The 11,307-nt window shown below is 39.9% G+C and overlaps 1 protein-coding gene across 1 annotated transcript; it reads right to left on the minus strand.

The window, feature by feature from the left end:
- Positions 1–226: 226 nt before the first annotated feature.
- Positions 227–8,270, minus strand: THOC3 (THO complex 3). Its single transcript, XM_012659485.1, has 6 exons — positions 7,710–8,270; positions 7,026–7,182; positions 5,119–5,323; positions 2,010–2,171; positions 1,789–1,889; positions 227–834 (listed from the first exon to the last, which is right to left on the minus strand). Exons 1-6 carry the CDS (start codon positions 7,974–7,976, stop codon positions 671–673), a joined length of 1,056 nt encoding a protein of 351 aa, XP_012514939.1. The 5' UTR covers positions 7,977–8,270; the 3' UTR covers positions 227–670.
- Positions 8,271–11,307: the final 3,037 nt, after the last annotated feature.

The following is an 11,307-nucleotide window of genomic DNA, read 5'->3' on the forward strand; positions in this document are numbered from 1 at the left end:
ATGAGGCCAGGCACACACATGCATTCATGTAAACATCTGATGACTTTTAAGGATGGCTGTAACCCATGCACTTCAAGCTTTGTCCCTACATTTCACAGTGTTCTTCTTTAGAACATTAAATGACAGAATTATAACACTTAAATTTAAACTCTATTTCCGAGATTTTAAAAAAATGCCAAATGCAACATAACACAATAATACCATAATTTTAAGCATCTCAGAAGTCTAATAAAAAGGTCAGTTTTATTAAATGCTCAATTCCCAAAATTATATATATTTCTTTTTTAATTATTAAAAAAGCCCTCCATACCCATCCCACCCTGCTTTAAGCCCTTCCACCAAACTAGTTATTGTCCAAGTAGTATCAAGCTCAACAAAATCCCCCATATATCCAAAAGCAGAGAAGACAGGGGTCCCGAGGACAAGTATGCTGGGGTCTTTACCCACACTGTAGAGTCCTCATTAGCTAACTGATGCTGGAAAGGGAAAAATGGAAACAGCTAAAACACACAATAAGGAAGGGAATTGGAATGGGCAGCCTGACAGAAGACTTTTATAATTTATACCAATTTACGCATGTTTAGGGTACCCACCAACTCCAAGGGAACAGACCAAACTAACTGCACAAAGAAGGGCCTCTGCCAGGGCCTCCTCTCCCTACAACCTCATCTCAGGAATCATTAGGAAGTCCAAACAGCTTCACAGTTCCAGCTTCCCGACTGCTGTCATATTTGCCATCTTTGTCATCACAAGCAAATGCCAGCAGAGGCCTTTTGGGGTGCCAAGCCACAGTGAAGGTTGGAGACTCACACTGCACCTCCCATAGCTTGTCTCCTACAGAAGTCAATACAGAGAAACAAATCAACACCTTAATTTGGGCACATTCTAAGTAATTACCTATATTAACTCATTTAATCCATTTAATAATCCTGTGAGATAGGTAAAATAAATTACCTCATTTTACAGGGAAGAACCCTGAGGCACAGAGAGGTCACAAGTCAGTAGGTGGCACAGCAGGATCTGAACACAGGCAGGTTAACTTAAGAGTAGGTCCCCAGCAGGAGAGTATCACTGTGTCATAGGACCCTGGGCTTACATAAAGGACCTGCGTGGCTGGATGGCTGGGCGGTGCTCACCGCAATGTTAACCAAGGCATTCTTTAAATAGTGGAATTTCAAGTTTTTTACTTTCTTCCTGGAAGTTTTCTACATAGTTTGAATTCTTGTACTATGAGTATCACATATTTCCAAAAAGAATAAAGCCACATTAAAAAATACAGCTGAGGAAATTCTGTTGTAAAATGAATACTCTCCTCCTCCCATATTTTTATTTTCAACTTATGTCTGTTTCATTGTTTTTAAAGCAAAACTTTGATAATTCCTTAAATTAAAAAAATATATTTTTTTCAAGTTCATATTCAGGCAAAAAATAAAACAAAATATACTATAACATTCAAATAATTTGTATTTAGATGGTGGGAACACAGGTGATGCTTTTTTCTTCCTCCTATTTTGTATTTTACAAATTTCATTATAATGGAAGAATCAGGTGTTAACAAAATGTGAAATATTTTCCTAAATCACTTTACTTCAGCCCTGCCTGTTTCTTTCGTAACTCTTTGCTCCCTCATTACCTGGCAGTAACAGTCATAATACAAAGACACTTGCCTTAAGGAGACAAATTCACTTATGATAAGGCTGGTGAAGTAGTAATGTGCAGAGATGAAAACACACGACAAGAGAAGTCTGTTGACCACAGATGAAAGACAGAAGATTCTCGTTAAGTTACCTGTTTCTACTTCAGCTATGTCAATAAAATGATCTTCTGATGCTGAGGCCAGCATTTTCCCATCATGGCTAAAACTGAGCGTCCGCACAGGCCAATCCAGCCTATAATATGGAGTGGACAAGAGACCATTAGAATTACCCAGTTAGAGGAGGATATAATTTCACCGAGGATGAAATAAAATTAATTTACCCAACAAGGAAAGTGCTGGGCAGATCACTTACCTGGAAAAGCACCGAACACACACTAACTCATCCACATCCCAAAGGCTGACCAAAGCGTCTGCACTTCCTGTAGCAAAGTACTTCCCCATGGGGTCAAACTTGATACAGATGCAGTTAGAAGGATGGGCGTTGATGGACTGCACAGGCTTCAGTTCTGGGTAGCTGAGAAACGAGACAGACGGCAATCAAACTGAAGACAATGACTGCGGTGCTTGACAATAACGGAGACAGTGAAGAAGAAAATCAAATAAGACAATAGAACAAAATCAAAAACTGTAATTCAAGGTAATTTTCCTGAAATAAGATTTCAAAACACATACTGTTTTCAAACTACATATTGAAAGAGCACAACACACACCTGAGAATATAAACTCAAACCAACATCAAGACACAGACTTTAAAGAAAAAGAAAATTCAATTATCACCAGACTGTTAAACAGCGACACTTAATGCCAAAAAAAAGTAGAGTACCATATTTAAGATACACAAGCAAGCAAATGAGTCAAGGATTTTTATATCCAGTAAAGCTGAATATCAAATATAAAAATACAAATAATAAGCTCAATAAAGTATCTGTAAGTTTTGTAAGTATATAAATAAGCTATAATAAGAACTCTGGGAATAATGCTCCCATGAACTCTTCCTGAGGAATCTTAACTAGAGATCTGACAACCAAAACAACTAGACTTACGAGCAAAAAGACTGGTGATGGACATTAAATACACAGTTTCTCGTAGAAACTATGTATGGTTTAAAGGGAGGGAACAGTATGTAATATCTATATACTCTGACAATATACAGTACTATTTTTTTAATAAGGGGAGAATGGGGAAAGCATACGCAAAAAGCAAAAATTTTTTTCTGTCTTAAGTAATCACATTGGTGGTAGTGGCAGTAGTATTGTTATTCTGGAACATCTGTATGTTTAACATGGGATAAAGGTAATAAGTAACCATGAGATATTGTAATTCTGAGATCCCCTGTGCCCTTGAGAACTAGAATACTCAGTTTGGAGGGAAAGAGATATATTTATAATATAGAAGAAGTTTAGCAAAATCCCTATAGTCCTGAACTTTAACTGGAAGTTATCAGTATGAATTCACAAGGTGCTTTATCTTTAAAAATATAAACATATATTTCCAAGCTGTCTACCGGAAAGGCCTAGAAACAATGACCAACCCAGTAGTAATGGACATTCCTAGTTTCAGTATTATTTCCCAGGCTTCTTAAATAATTTTCTGATTAAAGGTCTGGGGCAGGAAACGCACAAAATAAACGTACAAAACGTACAAAATAAACATGAAACATCTTATCATACTAGACAGCAAGAAACAAAAGACTATTAAGATCATGTCGAAAAAAGGGCTCATGAATCAAGTTGAAGAGGCTCTCATTGGTGAAAAACAGAATAATTTGAGCTTCAACAAGCATAACAATTACAATAGATTGTAACACATCAACTATGTTTAAACACATGAGTCCATAATGACTCTTAAAAAAAAATAAACCTCATCTTTGAAGGTGATAGGGAACTAATTCATTATCTGAAGACAAAGGGAAAAAATCAAGAATTTATCCTGCATTCCCTGGATGTACTATACTACTGGGTAACCAAACAGTATAACAGATGAGAGGAAGTATCTCTATAAAGTTTCCATCAAGTAAAGAAGCACATGGAATCAGCCAATTCCAGACTGGGAGAGTCTCCACAGGTTCACAGTCTGGTTTTTTCAACAGACTGGAAGGCCTCCATCCCTCTTTCACTAGTTTCTGTTAAGTGTTAATAGTTTAACAGACTCACAAGACCTATCAAGTTTTTTTAAATGAACAAAACTATAGTATCCAGGGATGTACACTGGTAGATAAAACTATGAAGAAACACTATAAAATCAAGGTAGTGTTTACTTTTGAGGGAAGGAGTTGTGATTAGGACAAACACATGGATGCAGTTCTGGGGTGGCTGGAAAGAACAATTTCTCAACCTAGGAAGGGTTATACAGGTGTTAAGCACATAATAGGTCATTAAGTTATACATTTGTTTTATGTAGTTTTCAATATCTCTTTTATAATAAAAACTTTTTTTAAAAGTCATAGAATCCCCACTGCCTACAAAATAAAATCCAAGATAGTAAGCATAAAATTCAAGGCCTTTTATAATCTGGTCCCAATTATATTTCAATTTTATCTTCCCATTATCATGCCCTTTCTTCATATTCCCTATCCTCTGCCACTCCCCAACAACTCTGACCTAACTACTCTCCAAATAAGTCATGCTTTTGAACACCTATTTTGCCAATTGTGTGGTTCCCTTTTGCTGATTCTTAAAATTCTCTTTCAAGATCAAGCTCAGAAGCTGCCTCCTTTAACCACCTCAGTCAATATGACAGGTTCTTTCCCTGGAATTCCACAGCAAACTCCTGGCCTTTCTATCACAGAACCTATCTCACTCTGCTCTGCATTGCTCACCCGGGGTAGTAGAAAGAATAGAATTGAACAGACCTGAATTTCAATTCCACAATTTTATTCATTTAGAGAACAAATATTTATTGAGATCCTACTATGTGCAGCAGGTACTGGGCTAGGCATTAGGGATTCAACAGTAAATAGGCAAACACAGTCCCTACTGTCACGGAATTTACAATCTAATGGGACACATGAGTAAACATGCAATTACAATATAGAATGAGAAGTGCTTCCAACAGAAGTGTGCAAACTAAGCCTCTAATCTTGGGGGAAGATGAGGGTGTGGATGAGTTCCCTGAAAGGAAAGTGATATTTAAGTTGAAACTTTAAGGTACAAATTAGCCTCAATTCAAGGTGCATCCAGTTCTAGTGCCCCCAGCTGACTAGTGACTTAATTTCTCAACCTCAGATCCTCATCTGTCAAATGGGAAACATACCATCAACTCCTGAGAATTTCTATGAGGACTCAATCAGATACAAAGCATATAAAACATAAAGCTCAAATCTGTTTAACAGAGGTTAGGATTCCTTATTACTATTTGCCTTTTAAGCTCCTTCAGGATAGACTCAAATCTAACTCTTCTCTGTAACCATTACAGTACTGGGAACAAAGACGTAACAATCCCCTAAGCTAAAATCCCCTCACCTGAGGATGTTGATACAACCATTGCCATTTGTCAGGAAGAACATGTTATTATCATTGTTCCAGGAGATTTCGTTGACCTCAAATTTGAACTGCTCTTCTGCTTTGGAACGGTGTGTCTTGGCATCAATAAAGGTCACCACATCATCCTTGTTGCCTACAGCAATGGTCTGCCCATCAGGACTCCAGCAGATATTAATGTTCTCCCCTGGGAACCCAGATACAATCAGCAAGATAATATGTTTGCTCACAATCCTCCAGAGTTTATTTTGCTATCCTAGTAAGAAGACCAGAGCTATCTTCAGACGTCATTCATTAAGATCCTAGTCAAGGGAAGGGAACTATCACTTACAAATCATCAACTCTAAGTCCAGCTCATTCATCTACAAATCTCCCCATTTGGTCCTCACGATACTTCTCTAAGGTACACTTCACTATGCCCATTTTACAGATGAAGAAATGGAAGACCAGCCAAAGTGTCAAAGCTATGAAGTCATAGACCAAGATTTAAACCCAGATTTGACCCCAAAGCCCTCTATTCTCTTACACCAACATTTCTCAAACTCTAGTCATTTCCATGCCACCTTCACAATTTTTCTCCTATCCATGTAACAGCTATACTTGTCTTTATTCAAGATCTTTCTTAAATGGATCCAAAAAATGTATTTAAATAAATATAACTTCAATTTAGCAATAAATTCTATGAGCTACTTCTTTTCTTCTAGGAGACATTAAAATATGTACCTAACTGGCTTTTAATGGTCACCCACGTATCACCTAAATCACTCATGTGTCACCAGTTGTGAACTTGAGAAAAGCACTACATCATTCTGCCTCCAGGAACAAGTCTTGTCAACAAAGTCCAGCAGCCCACACTGAACACATCAATAACAATTTCATCTACTTTACAGACTTAAAATGCATATTTTTTTCACATTTTAGTATCTACGACCCATCTTAAAATGTATCAGGATGCATTTCAAAATTTTTCTGTATCATGGTTATCTGGCTACTTTCTTTCCTAATGGCACATAAAACATTGGTGCATTGTTACAATCAATGACACTTTAGAGTCAATTACAATAAATAGCCTCAAGATTTGTAAAATAATATCTAGTAAGAACACACCCTATAAATGTACCGCACAACTTTGTGGTCATTTTCTCCTAGACCATCAAAGCTTCAGCCATTTTTTTTTTTTGAGATAGTCTTGCTCTGTTGCCTAAGCTGGAGTGCAGTGGCAGATCATAGCTCCCTATAACCTCAAACTCCTGAGCTCAAGTGATCCTCCTGCTTTAGCATCCCAAGTAGCGGGGGCCATAGGTACACACTACTACACTTCAGCTAATTTTTTAATTTTTTATGGAGATGGGGTCTCACTACATTGCCCAGGCTGGTCTTGAACTTTTGGATCAAGTGATCCTCCTGTCTCAGCCTCCCAAAGGGCTGGGATTACAGGTGTGAGCCACCAAGCTTGGCTGTTTCAGTCATTCTAACCTACCGGAATTTCCCAAATTCTCCATGCCTTTGCATATGTTGTTCCCTCCAAGAACTGCCACACTCCTCACCCACTGCACCCTGACCACTAAATTCCTACGGCTATCCTAAGAGTTTGCTCAAATTTTGTGAGGCTTTCCCTGTCTCCCCGAGACAGACGTTGACACTTCTATTCTGGGTATCCACCTGCAGACATCTCCACTGTAAGATGAACCATGTCTTGTTATGTCATTTTTACACCTATGTCTCTCTTCCCACACAAGGACCATGAGGTCCTTGGAGCTGGAAACTCTTATTCAGCTCAGGATGTCTCATACCTAGCAGAGTGCCAGGAACAGAGAAGATATTCAGCAAATGGTTGTTAACAAATACAAGCAGCTTGTCTTCCTACTGCCCTCTCTCTGAATAGTCACCTTTAGTGTTCACAGTGGCAATGCATTTGGTAGTCCTCACATCCCAGATGCGAATGGTTTTATCTCCAGACGCAGTGACAAAGAGGTCAGGATTACTTGGATGCCAACAAAGCTGGTCCACGCTATCCCCATGTCCCCGGTAATTGTTTTCTTTGACCTGAAAGAACAGAATCCAGATGTCATTTCACACAGATTTACCTGCCTTCACATGTAACTTTTTAATTTTACTCAAACCAAGATATCTCGGGACCCACAAAGATCTGGATCATTAAAAAGAATACAGTCCGTCCGAGCCCTTTCTCCAAAGCTGTTCCCAATATCCCGCCCCCCCCCCAATAACTCTGAACTGTTCCGAGCTTCCACACCAGTGCCCTTACTCTTTTGACCTCCCTGGCTCCTCCTCCTTCCTGGTTTTCCACCTTACTCTGCTACCAGTCTCCCAGCCCTCCTTCCCATTCCCACAGGACGCCCTGTTACTTTCAAAGGGGCCAGCTCACCACCACAGGGACCCCACAACAGCCCCTGGGCACTCCTCACCACACCCCCTCCTCATCTCCGCACCCCCTCCATCCCCTCCCCTCTCCTCAATCCCACGCTCCTTTCACCCCCTCTCCATCCCTCAAGACCACACCTAGCTTCCCCACGGCCCCTTTCCCTAGCCTGGGCCGGGCCCCAGCAGCTCACCAACCGGTCTTTCTCCAGCAAGAAGACGCTGGCCGTCTTGTCGAAGGACCCCGAGGCTAAGCGACGCCCGTCGCAGCTCCAGGCCACCGAGTGCACCTTGGCGCTGTGCGCTGGGAACTCGCGCGTCTTGCTGTGGCCCCGGAACAGATCCTGCATTCCGAGCACGTAGCGCGACGGGCCGCTGCTCACTGAGCACCAGGGGGCCATCGAGCCGGGACCGCTCTGGCCCAGCGCCGAAGGCCCCATAGCCGCCGGGGGCACCGCCATGCCGGGTCCCCAGAAGCGTACGCTGCCACCTCTGCCTGAGTGCAGTCAGGCCTGGCGCCGCCGCCACACGCGTGCGCTGGAGCCAGCCACAGCTCCCTGCGCAGCCGCACAGTGCCCGCCCCGGAAGGGACTGCAAATCCCGGCATGCAGCGCGCACGGGCCTTGGCCCTTTCAAACGGTGGCAATTCTGCTTTACGTTTAACAATTCTGCTTTAAACTTCACAATTCTTTACCTACTCCTTGGTAGATATATTCTCTTTAATCGAGTAAGGGAACCAATATTAACCTTCTCAACAGTTTACCTATCAGTAAAATACCTTTCTTCTAGGGTAGTCCCCGCCACAATGGTAGCATTCCTTACATAACTTGTTTTCTGTGATAAATACAGGAAATCATTTCTTATCAGAATATGCAGATGTCTCATCCTTCTTAATGGATGCAGTCTTTAATTATATGAATATATAACAGTTTATTCAACTGATTCCCTTAATGAATTTGCTTTTAGAACAATATTGCAGTGACTATCTCTATACAAACTTCATTGGGTACGTCTGCACTGTTTTATCTGGATAGATATTGCCAAAACACCTGTGAAGAGGTTCTAATAATCTACACCTCCAGCAGCAACATAAGGAAGTGTCACAAGGTCCTAAGTACTAAATGAGTCCATATGTAAAGCACGTGGCTCTCAGAAATGCCTGAGGAAGTAAGGACCCTCTCTTTTGAAACCCAATTCTCTTCCCTCTCCCAGTGCAACCAGAAATTCTTGAAAACTACAAAGGTTTTCAAATTCCAAAGAATACCAGTGAAATCTCTAAAATCTTGGAGTAGGAAACTATTTGGTGTCTAGTTTTCCTCCTTACCCTTCTATTTCAGAAATCTTCATATGCTAGTATATATATATTATTTTTTCCTACATACACTGAAAATTTATATCTCCCTGTCCAAGATAAGGAAACTGAAAAAGAAAGAAGTAAAATGTCCTGCTCTATGTCACATGACTGGTATATGACAGAGCAAAAGTTAGAACTTAAATGTTATTAACCCCAAAATCTGCACTCTGATACTTAATATCTGACACCATGTTGTAAATGTGATTCTCTATATTTCTGTATTAACTTTGTATCTTTGTATGTATATTTTTTATTTCATTTCCCCTTGTGTTCCTTTTCCAAATTCTGTAAACATGAATGTTAGACTCTCAGTTGTGATAAGTATGTCCCACTGCTCTTGCCTGAGATGGAACCTGATATAACTTTTCAAGTTGGACTAGCACACATCTGTGGACAACTGTGAGACCAAAGTCAGAGATTCTCAAAGGGAAGATAAAATTCAGGGAAACATAGTCATGGACCATTTTTTTAAACTTTTTATTTGGAAAAATTCAAATTTACAGAAAGGTTGCAATAATACTAAAGAGCACTGCTAGTCCTATAACCCAGATTCACCTAGTTTTAGCGTTTTGTTCCATTTGTGCTCTCTCTATATATTTATCTACATTATTACCCTTTTGGCAGTGGTAAATTGCATACGTCATTACCCTTTACCCCTAAATATTTCAGTGAATATTTCCTAAGAAAAAGGATATTCTGTTTCTTACCCCCAGTATAGTTATCAACCTTGGTAAATTGAACACTAACATGAAGTTTTATCTAATCTACTGTCTGTATTTCAATTGTGTTGATTTAGTCAGAAATGTCCTTTATAGCATTCTTTACTTCCAGTATAGGATCCAATCTAGAACTTCATACTGTATTTAGTTATCATGTCTCCCCAATCTCCTTGAATCTATAAAAGTTCCCCAGCATTTCTGTTCCTAATACAACATTGACTTGTTTGAAGAATACAGTTGATGGACCATTTTTATAGTTCCTTCTCTCACCCAAAAATTCTCTTTTAGGAGCTGATCAAACTCCGACTCTGAAGGATTTTTGTTACACAGAATCTTGGGACCTTTAGGGTCATTCAAGGCAGAATGAGGTCATAAATAGTAATGCCAGAGATGATAGGATGTGTAGAGGGGAATTTTCAGGATACAGGAGAGACATCCTACAGTGAAGAGTAGTAGATAAGGAAAGAGGGGGATCTTGAAATATAAGTCCTTTGGGGATAAGAGGACTTTGGAGAAGATGCTGTTGTAAAAAGAAAACAGGCCTGTCGCCTCTGACAAAGCTTCAACAGAAGGGTGTGTATCAGTTAGGGTTCAAGTGGAGAAGGAGAACCAGTAGAGGATATATATTAAGAGATTTATCGACAGGAATTATCTTATACAACTGTGAAGGCTAGCTAGCCAAGCCTGAAATCCATAGAGCAGGCCTTCAGATAGGGCATGCTGGAACTTTGGAGCATGAGCTGAAGGTGCTATAAACAGGTAGGATTTCTTCCTTCATGGAAGCTTCAAGCTCTGCTTTAAAGGCCTTTCAATTTATTGAATCAAGCCCACCTAGATTATATAAAATAATCTCCCTTACTTAAAGTCAACTGATTATGGACTTCAGTCACATCTATGAAATACCTTGATTGAAACCGGGCACAGTGGCTCACACCTGCAATCCCAGCACTTTGGGAGGCCAAGGCAAAAGGATCACTTGAGGCCAGGAGTTTGAGACCAGCCTGGGCAACATAGCAAGACCCCATCTTTATTTAAAAAAAACTCAGAAATATTAGCCAAGTGTGATGGTGTGCACTTGTAGTCCTAGCTACTTGGGGAGGCTGAGGTTGGAGGATCACTTGAATTGCTTGAGCCCAGGAGTTCAAAGTTGCAGTGAGCTATGATCAGGCCACTGCACTCCAGCCTGGGCAAGAAAGCAAGACCCTGTCAAAGAAAGAAAGTAAGAAACAAACAAACAAATAAAGTCCTTGATTGAATAACTGAGGACTAGTCAAGGGTCAAGGTGACACATCTAAAAGACCAGCACAGGGTTTGAAAAGTTTGGGTCTCCTGGGCAAGGTAGATTAATTAAAATTATTAATATCAAGGAAGTGATTGAATCAAATTAAGGAAAGGATATAGAGTTTGGTTGCAACAGCTTAAAATTTTAATTATGAAGCTGATAATATTACAACTCTATTATATACCAGGCTAACATTAGGAACTAAAGCAGATATATGGTGCAGTTGCTATGGAAAACAGTATGGCAGTTTCTCAAAAAATTAAAAATAGCATTACCATATGATCCAGAAATTCCACTTAAGGGGATATATCCAAAAGAATTGAAAGCAGGGTCTCAAAAAGACATTTGTACACCCGTGTCCATAACAACGTTATTTGCCATAGCCAAAAGATAGAAGCAACCCAAGTGTCCATTGACAGATGAATGGATAAACAAAA

The sequence above is a fragment of the Propithecus coquereli genome, unplaced genomic scaffold (genome assembly GCF_000956105.1).
Source record: "Propithecus coquereli isolate 6110/MARCELLA unplaced genomic scaffold, Pcoq_1.0 Scaffold619, whole genome shotgun sequence".
Classification (NCBI taxonomy): domain Eukaryota; kingdom Metazoa; phylum Chordata; class Mammalia; order Primates; family Indriidae; genus Propithecus; species Propithecus coquereli.